At 41.3% G+C, this 18,362-nt stretch overlaps 1 protein-coding gene across 7 annotated transcripts in view; it reads left to right on the top strand.

The window, feature by feature from the left end:
* The window catches only part of ADGRV1 (adhesion G protein-coupled receptor V1), a 104,414-nt gene that overhangs the window by 83,519 nt on the left and 2,533 nt on the right, over positions 1-18,362 (top strand). For 5 of the 7 annotated variants that reach the window (XM_032953241.2, XM_032953242.2, XM_032953243.2 and 2 more), the window contains 16 exons: positions 143-278; positions 968-1,794; positions 2,782-2,902; positions 3,639-3,810; positions 4,123-4,365; positions 6,033-6,449; positions 7,660-7,844; positions 8,534-8,771; positions 10,053-10,192; positions 10,724-10,884; positions 11,842-11,942; positions 12,858-12,974; positions 14,118-14,296; positions 15,186-15,343; positions 15,748-15,869; positions 16,228-16,419. In XM_032953241.2, the coding sequence (XP_032809132.2) occupies positions 143-278; positions 968-1,794; positions 2,782-2,902; positions 3,639-3,810; positions 4,123-4,365; positions 6,033-6,449; positions 7,660-7,844; positions 8,534-8,771; positions 10,053-10,192; positions 10,724-10,884; positions 11,842-11,942; positions 12,858-12,974; positions 14,118-14,296; positions 15,186-15,343; positions 15,748-15,869; positions 16,228-16,419 (3,509 nt within the window). Of the gene's footprint in view, positions 1-142; positions 279-967; positions 1,795-2,781; positions 2,931-3,638; positions 3,811-4,122; positions 4,366-6,032; positions 6,450-7,659; positions 7,845-8,533; positions 8,772-10,052; positions 10,193-10,723; positions 10,885-11,841; positions 11,943-12,857; positions 12,975-14,117; positions 14,297-15,185; positions 15,344-15,747; positions 15,870-16,227; positions 16,458-18,362 lie in introns of those variants that run through there. The other 2 variants (XM_032953246.2, XM_032953247.2) reach the window with 2 other exon arrangements.

The following is an 18,362-nucleotide window of genomic DNA, read 5'->3' as shown; positions in this document are numbered from 1 at the left end:
AATGATTAGTATTGGGTGTATAATCACAAAATGTGTGTAATAATAAAAACAATCTGCAATCAATTATAAACCGAAAATTACAACAAATGTTACAGCATCCAGGTATATAAGTTGATTGAATTGTCATTGTGTTTTCCTGCAGGTTTGATTCATTTTGCCCATGGACAACAACACCATTCTGTAGACCTTCTGCTGATGCCACGTAGCAAGCAGCTTGAATCATTTGCTGTTCATATCACAGAGGTATACAGCAGTGTAAATGGTGGGGCCAAGATAAGGTAGATGATGCCATTTCCCCTTCGACTTTAACTCAGAGATTTTGATAAACAGAACGATGTGTGGCTAATTAGGGATGTGATCAACCTTTGGTGCATTATGTGCTTGTTGGTTTGTATTTAACAGTTCATGCCTAAAACAATATTCAGTCATAAAATAGTTATGTTTGCTGTGTGCTTATCGTATTTAATGAATTTGTTTTTCTGCATAAATGTACAAACATGAAAAGATATGTACGTAATGCATAATCAGAATGAGGTTTAAGTGGGATTATATTTATATACCTTCAGAAAGGGATACTGATTTAAAACTGGCAGAGAGACATTCACCACAGTTAGTGGGTTGGGACATAAACAGCTTTGCAATAGGATTAAGGGATTTTTTTTTTAAAAATTCCTAAATCGCAAGCTATGGACACACATTTTTGCTGTTCATGACAAATCAGCTAGGTGCAGCTGTGCACAGTGGGTTTAATGCCATGTGCAAGTATAGAGCTGGGGGCAATGTTTTATTTCCAGGAGAGAAGAAAAAAACATACCATGTGTCTGTAAATAAGTGTATTACTGTAAGCACATAATACGGTATAAATAATACTGTGATACTTGTTCACGATAAAAATAGTCTTGCTTTGATGGAAAAAAATATTTTTCGCTGACTTCACACTTTTTTCCCCTGATATTTGTCTCAAAAGGCAGAATCAGTCGTTTGCCAAAATCGAGCCATTTGGAGTCTTCCAGTTTGACCAAGCCATGCAGCCCCTGAGGATACAAGAAGCCAATGGCTATGCCGTGCTGAAGATCCAGAGACTGTATGGCTATGAAGGCAATGGAACTCGACTGACATACCAAACCATCAGTGGTTCAGCTACGCCAAACTTAGACTTTGTTCCTGTGCTCGAGGCAGAAGTGATTTTCCAAAGGGGACAAATTGAGGCCCTGATAGAAATGTCTGTGCTTGATGATGACATACCTGAACCGGACGAGGTGTTTTTCGTTAACCTTACTGGATTGTCTGCTTGGCCTGAGCCTGATGACCCAGAGCATAGTCCCCGACTAAACCCGGATGGCAGCTCTGAGGCCATTACTATTGTAGCAAATGATGACCCCCACGGGGTACTCGGTTTGAGTCCCAGGGAAATGCTTGTTGTGGAAGACAAGGTACATATTGTAAAGTTGATTGTCCGTCGAGTTCGAGGGCTTTTTGGAACAGTTGGCGTGACTGTCAGAGCTGCAGGAAGCCGATTTGTTCCTTCTCTATTGGCCTCCGTTGAGTTGCAACACGCTCTGGCCAACAATACGTTACCACTGGCGACAGAAGGAGAAGACTTTGAGTCATTGGATGCGAACGTGAGCCTGCACGAGGGAGTGCCGGAGGCTTTAGTCACACTCACGATCCTCGATGACGATGTCACGGAGGGCAAGGAGGCTTTCTTTGTATACTTGACTGATCCCATTGGAGGGGCCTCAATAGCAACAAATGACTCTGGACTGAGAGGATATGCTAAAGTAATCATTCTAGGTAATACGACTGTTTCCATTGTGTGTGCATGCATGGGTGTGTGTGTGTGTACAGGGGCGGAACCAGGATTTTCAGCCCGGGGTGACATTCAACAAATTTTAATTTCAAGAATGATTAGAGAGTCAGGCTGTTGAACTAGACGCCATCGGTTGGCGACACACTCTGACAATGCAGTTGCACGGAGTCCGCCAGACCGAGTGTCGTACACTTATAACGGCAGAATGTTTCAGATTTTCGATTTTTTATTTTTTTTCGGGGGTGACAATTGTCTACCCTGTCACCCCCCTGGCTCCACCCCTGTGTGTGTACATACGTATAAAATGCGCGGTTTAAGTGTAACTGCTATAAGCATATACATTGTGAGGTGTACCTTGCATGAAGAATTTTTATTTGAATTCTATACGAACATTTCCTTGGCAGATTTACAAATACTCTATCCCAGGCTGGTGGGAAGTTTCACTCTAATCATGCTTGTTAACCTCAGGAACAACTTGGCGTTATAGATTAATATGCAAGTGCACACAAATTTTTATTTTTGCCTGACCTATATATTTGTTGTTTGCTCAAATATTACGTAAACATTTTTTTTTACTTTTTTACCCCAAGAAAAATGTACATGCTGTAAAAATACATGAGCTTAGGATTATTATTTCACCATTTGTTAAGCAAATAAAATGTGCACGGGTAATTATTTCAATATACTATTCAAAACCAGGTGTAGGCTAAAGAATTGAGTCTAACAAGAGGTTGTTTTAAAAATATATCATGTGGTGCTATTTGTGACCAGTAAATGTAATAAAAAAACATTTCATTGGTATTAATATATTTATTGTGTTAATTTCCACATTGCAGCCGTTTTGGCCAAAAATGCCACAGCTTATTTCCAAATCTTGGTGAAATATTCAATCCAATCATATTACAGCTGGGAGGAATGCTTTGTCTGGTTTTGTCGCTAATTTACCACAAGCTGTTTGTTACTCGCCCTAGGAAATGATCTGCAGAATGGAATGTTGGGATTTTCTCCACATTTCCTGTTGGGAGTGGTGCTGGATGAAGATTCGGAAGAAAGCCGCTCTGCAGAGCTCATAATAATACGGCAGAAAGAAAGGTTTATTGTTATTTTCATACAGTTAGTGGCAAGTATATTGAAGCCTTTCCTGGGCCTCCCTTTGGTTAACTCCGTGCAGGCGTGTCTTGCTCTCCGAGCGTTCTTTCTTCGAAAACTATCGAGTGCGTACGGTGAGGCGGCAGGGGGCGAACCGCAGCTCTTTGTTTACCAGTTGTGCCGTGTTGTGTGATTTGCCATGTGTAAGAGGGGGGGGCTCGTGGTTGCACTGTAATGGGTGGGCGAGCAGTGGTGGGGGGGGGTTAATCGCAGACGCTGAGGACAGGCACCTGCAAGCACTGTGGTTCTTCATGCGTGGTCAGTGTTACATTTGATGTTCATTACTTTATTTTAAAATCACAATTTTTATTTGTCGAGTGAAAAAGTTGTTCAAGAGTGGAACATTTTGGGGGGGGGATGAAACATAACTCAGCTTGTAACATGGGACTCAATGGCAAAACGACGATCATTTAACATTTTTTTTGCTCAACGAGCAATTTTCGGGTCCCATATCTTGCTCGTTAAGCGAGACACGCCTGCATTAAATGAGTGCTTGGTGCCTGGTGCGGCGTATAAACATCAGCACTGGGATAGACAAAAGGTGGCTCGCTGGGCATGGTGCATGCAATACCACCTCCATGTGCACCACACCTACCTTAATCGGTGCTTGCTGGCATAAATCGCCTTTTCGTGTTTGTGCTGTCGAATGATGCTTGCACGTGCTTTGTGTCGACAACAGGGTCTTTGATGATGTACGTGTGGCCTGGAGGGCGACCTTTGACAAGGACACAGTGCAGTTACACAGAGAGGGTGTGAGCCTAGAGAAGGAGCTGGAGGCGGTGACTGGGGAGACTGTGTGTCAAGCGGGACATTTCAGCTGTCCAATTCGTGTGGGCCTCAGGCCTGATAAGGTATCCATTGGAACAGTAATGTGAATACACTAAGATGCGGGTTAATGACGCTCATGGTGATTAACATACGTGAAAAAATATGTCGTTATCAAAAAAAATAAACATGATTATTAATTTGCGGCGATCAGTAGTGTTGACATATATATGTGGGCTTTTACATACTCTTAAAAAGGTTAAACGTATCGACGTTTGATTATTTTCAAAGCGATGTGATTGTCGCAAGACGCTGCGACGTTAAGCTTCTCGTTGGCAATGGCCTTTGCACCCTGCGGTGTACGCATGAACCGCAATTAATCCACGGTTGTTTTCAAGGTGCCCGAAATCCAAGCTTGGTTCCTGCTTGAGATCTACTGGGTCGGTGAGGGTGCGGCTATCAACAGCACGAGCCGTTTTGCCAACGTGACCGTGGAGAGCAGCGACCACCCTCACGGCCTCGTCCTCTTCGCCGTGGGCTCCAGGCTGATGGTCACGCACCAGAAGTCCAGCGTCGTCACCTTGCGTGTCGTGCGCGAATACGGAATTTCCACACCCGTCGCCGTGCACTACAGGATTCTGGTACAAGGCTGCCCATTATCATCATGATGATGATGATCATCATCATCGTCGTCATCGTCATTATTGTCATCATCCGTTTGAAAATCCACTGCTGCATAAGGCCTCCCAATATGGATTGCCGCGCTTCTCATCTTGCAGTCAGTCTTGTGCCCAAGCAGACCTACTTATTCGGTTATGATTGAAAAAAAACACATTTGGAAATTGTCTACAATCTATTTACATTGTTTTTGTAAATAAAATTAATCTATTCAATGCCAAATTACTCGAGACACTGGTGTGGCAGCAAGAGTAGTTTATGCAAATGTTGTCGCAAGAGGTCACACTTTTCGCTGACTATGCGCGATGAATTAACGAATGATAGTTCATCGACTTGATTTATCATATTTATGTTTACAATTTGTCAAATTTTATCCAAGTTTATGTTTTCCCAATGTATCATCAGAATAAGTGTTCATTCAGAACTCTTAGAGGCCAGTGTAGGGCACCCCCCCCACATTAGAGAATGGCTCATGTGAGGATATATCACAATGTATTCACAGATCATTTCATCTGACCTCTGATATACACACCAGGGGTGCTGTGCTTACCCACATGCCCTGCCACAGAGAAACAAATTTCAGACTGGCAGTAAAACCAACATTTTTCATTTTCAAGGATGGAATTTTGTCATATTAAGTAAAAAAAAACAAATTGTATGTAACATGTGTTTGTGTGCAGTCATCAGTGACGAGGTTGAGACCATTAACTCGCTTCACTTGAGAACCCGGATCATGATTTGCTATCCGGATTGGAACTCAGGTTCTCAGCAGTTCTCAGAGATATTTTAACTTGGGCAGGACACATTAAGATTGGCAATAATAGCCGATGGACAATTAAAATGTTTATGTTTTATTAAAAAAATACATTCTTATAACCGTATGAATTTAAAATGCTCGTGTCTAAAATTACATGATAGCTTTCATGAATTTAGAAAAAAATAACTGAACTTTATTCGTTCAGTGACAACCTTTTAAGATGTTGTCTTCTCTGGATTGTGTTTCATCTTTTTTCCAAATCATTAGCCCGTAGTATAGCCCCTTCTGCTGTCTTTGTGTGATTACAGGGTAGTTGCAATAGCCACTGTATGTATGTTGAACTTCTTTCACACGGTACGTAGCCAACCGTGCTAGTCGGAGGTGCGTAATTAAATTATTAAGAAGTGCAAGTGTACAGATAAATATATATTCTATCATGACACATATGGTGCCAGACATTTCAAGATGACATGTCTAGAATTTTAATTAAATTCCCTGTTATATTTTTTTTTACTCAAAATGAAAGAAGAAAAAAAAATCAGTCCAACTTTAAAGTGTTATTGATTCAAATAACACGTTTTTGTCTTTAAATCTCATTAATGTGAAACTCTGATTAACCTAATTTTGTCATACATTCATGCTGCTCAACTTTTTGTTGAAGGTAGATACAGGAAAAGTAATGAAAATTAACAAATTAAAATATATACTGTATGCATTGTAATGATTACAGTCCTTTGTCAATCCACCTTAGGATGAAGGCCTCCCCATACTATGATGGTTAGAGGGGTTATTTGACAATACTTCACCACGCTGGTCAGTTAGGTTGCATGCATTCTCAAATTAAAATTCTATAATTATTATTTTTTTCTGCAGGAGCTGCGTCGTGCAGAGATGGAGATTGGCGGCGTGATGATTTACCCAGCTATTGCAAACCAAGATTTTGTTCCATCTGAGGGGCATCTGGAATTCCAGCCAGGCCAGCGTGAGGTGTCACTCGACATCACGCTCACGCCCGAGAGTGCATCTCCCAATCCCGTCCCCAAGCGCTTCCAAGTGCTGCTGAGCTCCCCGACAGGGGGCGTGGGGCTGGATGAGCAGTACAACCTGGCCAATGTTACAGTCGTGACGGACGCAGACACGCAGTTCTACTGGAGTCTCCTGGATCCTCTTCAGCAGCCTGTGGAGGAGGCTACCATCAAGCGCATCCTGCAGACTCTGGAAAGCAAAGTGGGGCGGGAGCAAGAGGCATCGCCCGAGCAGCTTAGCGCCTGCCTGCAGGTGCTGCATCAGGTATGGAATCACCTGGTGAACTGAGCGCAATGGGTTCGTTTACCTGCTTGGATTTTTCAGAGGAAAAAAAATCACGTTGTGTAACACAGATGAATGTGAGCTCCGTTAATTAGAATGGTAGACAGGCTGAGGGCTTAGGGCTGTCCTATAGGCAGATTAATTGCTGTCTGGTAAAACAGAAAAGACCGGCAGGAAGATAATGGTCATTTAAAATGAATTAAACGTCTGACTGAGAGATTGATTAATCAGAAATAATTAATTGGACGGGAAGGACCAGAGGAGTGAGTGGGCGGAGTTTTGTGGACAACAGGAATATGTTTACAGCTCTTTGATGTGATTTCTGATTTATCACACGTAACTTGGTGTGATGTCCTGACATTTTGCACCAAACACTACCCAGCATGCACTGCTGAACACTTGGAGAAAAAAGTCGGACAGGATGCAGAAGCAACACACAGTGCAACCCGAAAAGACATACATAAGAGAGATAGCACAATGGTGTTAGCATTGATGGAGACCTTGGAAGAAGAGAACTGAGATGGCTGGCAAGCTGTACGGGAGGGAGGCAGAGGCTTGGAGAGAATGTGTGGAGAGGTGTCAGTAATTAAGATGTGTTGTGAGAGAGCTACTGTATGGAGGTAGAGTTGGACACACCTGGATGGCGACTGATGGGAGTCACAGCAAATGTTTTCGAACATCACAAGGCTGTTAAACATTGTTATTGATAATTAAATACAAATGGAGCTCTTCATTGTTGACATTGTTTCGCGGCGGGTCTGCTGAGACGTGAAATTCTACAGCGGCGGTAATGAAAAGAGATCGTAAAGCAACAATACATATCACACCACCCTGAGGGCCATCTTACAGCGACCTGCAACAGCTGAAATTTCAATCATCGGCATGGAACTAACACATGTGTATGCTCTCCAATGAGTTTTCGGGTTGTACTGTGTATTATTCCCCATGGTGTCTGGAATTTTGCTCCACGTGCTGGGAGCTTACATTTAATTCCTGAAGTAGCTCCCAGCAGATCGAGTGAAACGTCTGACATCTTTTCCAAACAGCATACGGTAAAACAAACACGGGCTAGAGAGCTTACACATCACACCTATGCAAATGTGTAAAAAAAATCAATATTGTAGAAGGTGCAGTAAGGCAATGAGTGTAAAACATCTGCAATGGCTGCTTTGTTTATTCTCCCCTTCTGTAGATAATTAGTGAAGGAGAGAAGCGAGCTCTCAATGAGTCGATTAATAAGGTGATCTACAACATCTTGTGTCACCTGGTGGACCCAAGCCGGCTCGATACGCGTGGATATACGCTTCTTGGGGAGGTGACGGAACGTTTTGCCTTCTCCCTGCTTACAGGCATCCAATGTGACTCTGCCCCAATCAGGTAAACCATTCATTTGGACAGCATGGTCTCTTAAGTCATCCTCTTTTTGTTTCTATTGGAATCTATTTATGCCTTAAGTTTAATCCACTATTGAGAAAATTAATGTTATGGGTGTCACAGATGTTTGTTTCTAATATTAATATATATGAACAATTGACGTTCGAATAATAGGTGCGTTTTTGTGTTGATTCTGGTTTGAATTTTTGTGCAGGGTGTTATACCAATTTGTCCAGGTGATTACAATGAAGCCACAGAAGCAATCTTTAACTACCATGGATTAACTGTAATGTGAGATGCCCTCTAGAATTGCACAGCCAAATCTACATTTATTGTTTTCTTTGTGATTTAATGCACACTTTAGATTTCCCATGGTGGCATCTATGTGAAATCCCAACAGGGTTATTCAAGAGTAAAATTTACACCATTCTTTGTTAGGCGAGAAGTAGCGCAGTGCTCGGCACACTGGTACGAACCCAGTGAGATGTGTGCAATCCCTGACCATGGCTAACATCAGCGGCGAATTATATCTAAACCGATCCTGGGGCCCTCATTCACCAACACTCCCCGACACACAATGGGGAGTCTGTGATCCAGCAGTGCATTGACAAAGGGCTCTATATAATTAGATACAAATGTATTTTTTTATTTTAGTGAAACTAACCATGGGCATTTCCCTTTGCACACAACAGAGGCAAGACCATGCTGGATTCATGTGGACGTCTGATGGTGCTGTCTGCCCGTTGGTACCCTCAACAAATAAATGGACATCACTTTGTGGGCCGAGCCGCAGATTCCTTGGCTCTACCAGAACGACTGCTGCCTGTGACTGGCCCCAGCCTGCAGGAGTGTTATGATGTTCTCTTCGTTGAGTACCGGAGCCAGCAGTGGTACCAACCAAAAGACCAGCCATCTGTGATGGCAGGCACGGTGAGGGTGGCATATATGTTTGAAGAAAAAAAGTATTAAGAATTCCCGTATATTTGTAAAGTTGTGAAATACAGTTACTGGTATATTTTGTTTTTAAAAGGATGTCTTAATTAACATTTTGGATCCCTGATGATGAAAAAATACATTGAATTAATACCATACACATTTTCTTTGGTTCTTTCGGTAAAGTCACGTAGAATGAGAATAAAATAATAAAATAAAACAATAAAATTCTCACGACGTTTCGGCCACAACACAAGTGGCCTTCTTCAGGTGAAAGGAACAAACCTGTCGGGACGACAGAGCTACAGTGAATGCTGCTAAGATTTGCAGCGTCTTTTAAGCTGGTTGAGAGAAGTGAGGCTGCGCATCTTAGCAGCGTTCATTGAAGCTCTGTCGTCCCGACAGGTTTGTTCCTTTCACCTGAAGAAGGCCACTTGTGTTGTGGTGGCCGAAACGTCGTGAGAATTTTATTGTGTTATTTTATTATTTGATTTCTCATTCTACGTGACTTTACCGAAAGAACCAAAGAAGATGAATCCTTGCAGTCACGAAAGCTTTAAATCGAAACCATACACATTATGTTGAGCCATATGCTATTCCAAGCCCATACATTCACTGTGTGTGTGTCTGTAATGATTTGATAAAATGATGATCTGTAGATCAATTATACTTACGGTTCATTTAAAGGGATCATAAACAACTTTTGGCTTGAGGCAACCAGCTGAACTGCTGTTATTGATACTGGTTTGTATTTATGCTGCATTGTGTTCAGCTTTTTGTAATGCAGATATGATTTCTGAGCTTTGGTAAAACTTTTTTTTAAAATTTCCAATTAAATTGCTTTATTGGGATATAATTGACAACCAGGATAAGCAAGGTACATCACTTACTGACTGACCCCACCCAAGGAAGTGCTTTCTAAAAATACATTTGACAGCTGTGGTGAATGAGGGATATTTATCATGAATACGACTGCAGTCTTTACGTGGTTGCAGTGAGCAGCACCCTACTCGTTATCCCTGCTGTGGTGATTCTACTTTTTGCAAGCTGTTTTATGGTTAAAATGCACTCTAATTTCTTGTTAGAGGGGCCAAATGGGGTTTTACGTTTTTTTCAGTTCTCAGTTATAACCAGTAAGTTACATTGAGCAAGTAAAATTGCCTCTTATGGGCCTTTCATTGAAGTAATTTGGTCTCACTTTGCCATTGGCAATTTTTTTTTCCTGTGCAAGGTTGTATGGAGTTTAATTCATAACCTGTGCCACGTACGTGCATTCAGGTATTGTCGGTTGGCGTGAAGGGCATCCCATCAAGGCCACTTACACAGGAAGGAGAAGTCACGTACAGGATACACGCCACAGACAGAAGGGTGGTGCCACATAAGTCTGCTTGTCTTCTCTGGAACCCTGCTGATGAGGGGTACAAAAAATGCATGACTTCCACTAAAAAAAAAAATCCCCAAATATTAACGAGTTTTAGTCAGAGCAATGCATTAAACACCTCCGTGGGTATCATTTACCGAGCCAGATGTATACGTGTCAACATCGTTTCTATGGAGGCTGCTTTACTACTTGGGATTTGACTTGGTTTGTGTTATATGTATTTCAGGGAAATGTTCCACATTTTAGGATAAAATATAAAAGCAGGCCTTGATTTTACATTTTTTTTTCTGACAAATGTTTTATTTCGGATTTATCTGAAAGTATGATGTCACGGTAAATGGCATCACATGTTACATCACTTTTGTGATTTCCCACCAAAAGTAGTGTCACTTGATATCGAGTGACAGTGTTAGCACGAAGTTACGTTAAATTATACGCAATGTCAATGATCCGAAAATCTTTAAGAAATCTGAAATTGTTCCTAAAAATATAAAAACCTGTAATTTTCTTAATTCAAAACCCATCCTTCACCATATATATAGAAATATTGTGTGTCATCTCTCTACAGTTGGTTGGCGGACAGCAAATACTGCCGGGTTGTAGAAGACTCTTTCAACTTTGTTGAATGCGCCTGTTCTCACATGTCGACATATGCCGTTTATGGTAAAACGGACAACCTGACATCTTACAATTTAGCTGTCTACATATCCTGTATCATATGCATGACTGGTAAGGCACCGTACATGAACCCCCTCCTGTGTATGGCAGGCACACTTCAATTATATTTGTTATAACAAAAATACCAAATGGGCAAACAGCTAGACGACAGTACATATTAAGATGAAGTAATAGCTGAACAATTCACAGAATAGATTGTATTCCCTATCTTTAGCATGGCTATTTTTGTTCCAAAAGTAAGCGAGAGTTATTATTTAACGGCTTCTGTCAGTTGGTCATTTCTCATGTGTAAATGCTTGGAAGTTAATTTTACGGTTTGTTACAAAAATATGATGAAATAGAGGTCTCAATTTGTGCGTAAACAAACCTCCCCCCCCCCGCCCCAAATAAAAGTACCCCATTATTATGAAGTCCAATAGACCTGGTGCAGAACGATGGACGCATGTGCTGGTGAGAAAAAAAAAAGCCACATCTGCTTTAAACAAATAAACAAAGTGGCGAGAGCAGTTGAGCTTTAAATGCATCAATGATGCCTTCGTGCACTTGCGTGTGGCTATTACTGTGGGGGTGCCTGCCGTGATCCACTGTCGTCCGTTCCATCTCCCGGGCCGCGGCAGTCGACAGAACGGTGCAAAGTCTCCGAAATCTCCGCCGCCTCCGTTCGCCCGGCAGTTGAAACGGTGTCCGCCGCGGTTTGCCAGATCAGCACGTCGTGCGCGGTGGGATAAAGTGTTGAGATGTTTTCCGTGGAATACTGTTAAATGAGTAAAAATAAATACTCTTTTTTAAAATGATCATTCTACACGACACCTGGCCAGCGTGGAAGCGCAGGCAAAATACCCTTTGGCGGGGCTCTCTGTAGTGAAGGCTCCCTCTAAGTGAAGGCCCTTCTGTCAGCTGTGGTGTAAGCAAGAAATTGCAGCGCTCTCCCTTTAACCTGTACTTTATACGCAATCGTGCGAATGCACACGTGGTTTTGACAGCTGGTGTGTGTGTATTTGTGGTCAGGCCTAGCCCTGGCGCTCCTTGCACATCTTCTCTGCTCCCGTCTCTCCATGTTTGCAGCCAAGCTGCTCATGCACATGCTGTTTGCATGTTTTGCCACGCAGGTAATTTGGTGGCTTAATCGCCTGAACCATTGATTTCTTTTGTGTCCGTACAAATGAACGCTATATTATCGGTGGGTGTTATTCTCCACGAATCGTCAAGAGCCTTGCAAGTAACTTTGGCGAGAGCACATGCGCTGGCCCGACTCTGAAATGTATTTTGTTACTTCATGCAGTCTCATTGTAGCTGTTCATTTCTTTCAAATGTTTTTTTTTATCAGTTCTAAATATGTTTTCGTTTATGCCTCGGTTTGTGAGTGCTTGGATGACTGCATTAATTTTTCACTGAGTCAAATGCCCTTGTATAGTCTACAAAGGTGAATCTTAATGGTATTTACCATTTATTTGTCTTTTCCAGAAATTGATTGATAGTATGTCAGTGGTCAAAAGTAGGAAAACCTTTTCTAAATGTTGCTTGCTCAGTGGTTGGTTATAGTGGTTGCTGAAGACATTTATTGAAGCTGCCTGTTTTATTGTTGCAACAAAAATGAATCCTTCCCATTATTTTGAATGAAAATGCTAAATACCATCATCGTGTATTTTCTAAATTAAATATGGCACACTAAGATTCTGGACTCCACGTGATTAAATACATATCTCTCCATTGATATTGACATAATTCATTATTTGGAGCAATATTATTTATATAAAACATAAATATATCGTTCTCCAAGCCAGTAGCATAAAAAATGATACAGCATGCTTAACGTCACGAGAAGTGCTTTTGTTTTCACGACGTAGAACATATCTGCAGAGCTAACATACGGAGGCGCAAATTCTCCTTGGCATGTTTACCTTAATGATGGGTAATTGAAAAGGGCTTTTATGACCAACGCGGCGGGGTGCACATGTGACAGGCTGTCATGCTCACCGTTGACTGCACTAATGCTACCGATTAACATTTGTCTCTGCCAACAGGTGGTCTTTCTAATCGCCGCCTATGTAAGTGGCCAGGTGTCAGATGAGAGCTGTTTTGCAGTGGGACTGATCGTGCACTACTTCTTCCTGGCGCAGTTCACCTGGATACTGGTGCAGGTAAGTGTCAGCCTCGGTTAAAGTCGACGCTTCACGAGCATTGCATTGTAATTCACAAGGACTCTGTGCTTCCAATCGCACGTGAAATCTGGTGCTTTGGCACACCGTATTTAATTCTTAAAATTTTCGAAAACGTAACGTGCACCAACCGTTGCAATTTTTTTTTTACATATTATATTATTATATAATACAAATTAACAAAAAGGAGTGTTAATAGAATCTCATTGCTACGTCATACTGTAGTGTAATGCATGACAATGTTTGCAGAGTATTTTAAAATACAAAACGTTAGATTCCTTTCATATGTTAAATGTATAAGCGACTTGGACTTTCTTTTATGAAACATATCAAATAATTGTTTTAGTGGATTATTGAGAACTAAATAAGCACGTCATGAGGATTTAATTTATTTCATGCAGGGGTATTGAATTTGAATTTTCCTGGATAATCCAGAGAATAAAAACCTGGATTATGAATCAGATGTTATACAAAATGATGTTTACAAGCGCTACTTGCTGAATGTATGCTCTCAATTACAACAAATTGATTTGACTCTTTTCATATTATCTCGTCCATGAATGCATGAAGATGAAATGAAACCCTTTCAAGAGTTCTTGCACATTTGGAATTACCTACATTTTGTGCAAGTCCAGTTGTCATTGTGCTCACTCTACATGTGTTCCATTTAATGTGGGCAAATCTAAATAGATACAGATTTCTTCACAGGGGTCTACTACAAATTTAGCTATAAAGACACCGCAAATGCACATTGTTTGCGACTGAGCATATATATTTTTTTGTTACCAACAAACTTCTAAATCAATCTTCAAGTGGAGGTCTCTATGACATCCGCAAAGCTGTATACCACCTGACAATGCCAAAAAAGCAAATTTCGGCAGCCTAATTTTTCACAACCATACAAAGTGCCGCTTGCCCAATGCGTTTGGGGTGACGTTGGGTTGAATTCATAAACATGCAAAACGCATTCATCTTAATTCACACTGATTGTATTCAATACAGAAAACCCCCTAAAATGCTCACATTTAAATGTTAAACCCATTGTCTCCCGATTTGTATCATTACCCATATTAACTCATTGTCTCTTGATATTGTTTCACCTTCCCCGTTCCCCATTGCTTTTAGTCCATCAATCTGTGGCAGGTGCTGGTGCTGAATGACGAACACACAGACCGGCGTTTCCCACTCTTTGTAATCCTGGGTTGGGGGCTGCCCGTGGCCCTGCTTGTCCTGTTGTTGATTGTCCTCTTGGCTGCGCTCGGCTGGGAGTCACGAAACATTTACGGCGCCATTCATGGTGATCTGTAAGTCCACCCAGCACAAGCAATGCCTCGCAATTACTACGAGGTCACAATTGAGAAGATTGTTAAATTAAATCATTTTTCAAAAGGATAAAGGGTGTATTATTTGCAGTACTTTATTCAATTCTATCACTGAACTGTGTTTTTTTGGGTGGGGGGGGGGGGATTTAATTATCAGACCTGTCAGCATGCCGTTTAAAAGAGACTATTTTTTACGTGTGTATTTCCTTAATTTAATTGACAAAAGAGCATTGCTCTAAATATATTCACCTGCAAAGCAACTGAAAGCCATTAATATATCTTACGTTTCACAATTTATTACGTAGAAAATAGGACGTGTAATATGAGGATACACGAATAACATTTCTCAAATCAAATGAAAGAGGAACCATAAATGCAAATAAATATTTATCCTTTTTGTACCATGATGAATTATTTTAATTAAAAGGATTTGAGAATGTCTCATTACTTTTGTTATGCCCTATGTTATTAGATATAAAATAGACTATAAATGTATTTCATAGTAAACAGGACTGTTTACATATAAATCAGAGGTGTTGCCATGGTGTGATGGTTAGAACATTTGGCCACTGCAATCCTGAGGTCACTGGTTGGGTCTTTCAGGCGTGGCAGTTGAAGCAATGGTCCAATATTATCAAATACCCCCTCCTCTGCCCTCCTCTTCCAAGAAGTCTGACCAGCGTGGAAGAGTAGGCCCAACATTACCTTCGAGTGGGGCTTTCTAGAGCTCCCTCTTGTGGACTCCCTTCTGCCAGCAGTGGCATAAGAAAGCAATGCAGGGCGACACTTTTACTATTGCCATTTACAAATAGCAACCCCTTTGACGGCGTGTTTTTGCGTTGTGCCACGGGCCGTGCGCGTTGCTGTGTAGCTGCTTTGTCCGTGAGCAGTACGTGGCGCTGGTGTCGGCCGTACTTGGACCACTCGTGTGCCTGCTGGCTTCAACGGTCACCCTCTTGCATGCCTACCAGCTGGCTGAGCAGTGGCGCAGCTACGATGACGTTTTCAGGGGCAAGCCAAACTCCTCAGGTGTGAGCCACGTGCGGGACTAAGTCAATGAGACTCGTTGAGCCCTAGTCACGCTTTTGGTTGGTTAGTTATTAATACGTAGATAAATGGATTATGTGGTGGGTGAATATATACATCAGCTGGAGCACCAACGTCCTTATGTCTGGTATTAGTCTTCTGTGTCATAAAAATAAATTATGACAATAGTGGTTACTTTTGAATGGGCACATACAATGGGCTGCACATGTTAAGAGCCTTTCACATGCATTTGATAAAAAAAAAAATTGCTGAACCCTATGCAAACCATATTATTGGCCTGGTGACAACTGAAATATTATGAAATATTCCACTGTGCACACATTGCTTATCAAACATTTCTACGTTTGACATTGTACATGCATGTTTCTGTGTGTGTGTTTTCCCAGAGGTCCCACTTATCCTGTACTTGTTTGTGCTAATCACATTGAGCTGGCTCTGGGGAGGACTGCACTTGGCATATCGGAGACTGTGGATGCTTATTCTGTTTGTGATCTGCAATAGTCTGCAGGTAGGTTTTTGTGTGTATTCTATATTTTTTGCTAGTTTTGACTCTTGTTTATCCACATTTCTAATTCTGGATTGTCAGTTTCTTTAATTGCAACAAAGTCTGAGAGATAAAAGAGCGTCTGCTGCTTTTGATCAATATAAAGCAACCATGCATAAACTGCAATTGTTTATATTTCCTATTGATATTGAAAGTCATTGGTGGACTCGTGGTGCAATAGTTAGTAGCACGGCATATGAACCTGCTAACCCGAGTTAAATTCCACAGTTGGTTTTCCAGACTTATTTTACATCAAGCGTTTCACTGCAAAATGCGTTTCAGTTATCAATGCAATTTTGGAAATGTGCCACTGCCATTCCAGGGCCTGTACACGCTGGTGGTCTATGCAGTGCTGCGGAATCAGCTGTGCTGGCCAGTGAAAACCAGCTACAATTTAAACGCAAGCAGAGAGGCGTCTGGGAGGGCAGCTCACCCCTTGCCTGGCAGTACGTATCCTGAGGACATTGGAGACATCAACAAAAGCACCCAGAACCTCATCACTGCCCTTGAGGAGGTAATAACCTGTCCACAACAACCACTCTTCCTTGCACCGTAAGTCATTACTTTATTACACTGTAATTTAATAATAATTCCCTTTATCTAGGAAAGCCTGAGATGTTCTTTTTCAAGAAGGCCCTGGAATGGGCTGTATGACCATTTCCATTATATTTAGTATTTGGCAAGTGGATGAAACCAGAGTTAACCTGGAGTAACCCCATGGCTACGAGTGAATAAAACTGAAAGATTCTCACAAATGGACTGAATCCAATTCTGTACTTTCTTGGGATATTTTTGGGCTCCTGCATTGTACATGTAAAATGTAAACAAGGGTTGTATTCGCAGTGCTGTATATAATGTGTACAATTTGAGGTTACTTCAGATATTGTGTCTCTAGCACTTGATGCAGACCGCAACTAAAAATACAATGGATTGAAATGTAGCAACATGGAAATATGGAAAATATGGAAATATTAAAAATAAAATTACATGTTGCTATGGAAGCAGTGGGTGATTAGCATTATTTATTAGAATGCTTACTTCCTCAGGAAATCCTCACTGACACTCATGATTGTGTTTCAGGAGGGTCTTGCCAAGTTTTTGCAGGAGGGGGTGTGGGGATGATTGCTGTGTATAATCCCAATTGAGTAATTTGCTGGTAATTTTTCAAATTTGGCAAATGTGGACCATGACGCCGGCAGACAATGGCCTACTATTGTGAATGTCATCCACTGCGAAGCAGACGGTGTGTATTTTATGGTAGATACACCTACTGTCATGGGATCTCGTGGTGGCGAGATGTTATCTGCCTCGATTGGTATGCAGGAGATCGTGGGTTCAATCGAACCCTGACGTCTGTGTGTGTTGTTTGGATTTTGCGTGTTCTCACCCCGTGGTCGTGTGGATTTCCTCCAGTTCCTTCAGTTTGGTTCACCACTTTTAGACACATGTATTCAGATTATGTGGCTACACATTTGATAAACCACTTCGGTGAGTTATGTGTGGCCATGTCGCCGATGAAAAAGAGCAAATAGATCACTGGGCTTTTCCAGAAGGTGATTCACAATTTTGCCTATGGCTACTGGATTTTCTATTGAAATTAAGTGAAAAAAGTATATTTGTTTATTGTGGTGGAATATACAAATGTATTAATAACCTGGCTTGTTTATTTTAAGTGTGGCTTTAGACAGGAAACAATATCAGCTGAGATTGAATTTTATTTAAATGTGAATACAATAGTTGTAAGACAGTTGAACACGTAGGGTTTCGCGACCAATGTCATCCAGAATACAGGTTTTATTGGGTTAGATCATGTAAATATGTGTCGTTAAAGTCGTCACCACTCTACACAGCCAATTAGTAAGGTTTGTCATGTAAACAGAACATGCCAATTCGTTACTAGTACAGCACACCGGTGTGTTAGAGAGCAAAGCCACAGTACTCAGGTTCTAAATGATGTGTCTTTGCTCTCCAACACACTGGTGTGCTGTACTGGTAATGAATTGGCGTGTTCTGTTTACGTAACAACCTTACTAATTGTCTGTGTCAGGTAGTGGTTAATGACACATTAATGACACATTTATATATTTACTCGGTCTAACCCATGAAACCTGTATTATGAATAGTTGTACGACACTGCTTATAGTGGGGTGCCGTGGTGGTGAGATGTTAACTACCTTGCCTGATTTACAGGAGGTCCCCTGTATGTTTGGAGTTTGCATGTTCTCCCTGTAGTCACGTGGATTTTTCTCCGGGTCCTCCAGTTTTTACCTCCACATTTATAAACGCGCGTTTAGAGTATTTGGCTGCTAGAAATTTCCAAGTAATAAGCCACTTCGTTGAGCTATCATTTATGGCTAGGTTGCTTCTGAAAAAGAGCTATATAGCTCAGTGGGCCTTACTTGGTTATATATATTTAAAAAAAATTGTTACATAGTTATAGTGCACGGAGTTAAACGT

The sequence above is a fragment of the Petromyzon marinus genome, chromosome 13 (assembly GCF_048934315.1).
Source record: "Petromyzon marinus isolate PM22_M1 ecotype Great Lakes invasive population chromosome 13, UKy_Petmar_22M1.pri1.0, whole genome shotgun sequence".
In the NCBI taxonomy this organism is placed as follows: domain Eukaryota; kingdom Metazoa; phylum Chordata; class Hyperoartia; order Petromyzontiformes; family Petromyzontidae; genus Petromyzon; species Petromyzon marinus.
Note: the sequence above shows the minus strand (reverse complement) of the source record. Positions and strands in the feature narration are given on the sequence as shown.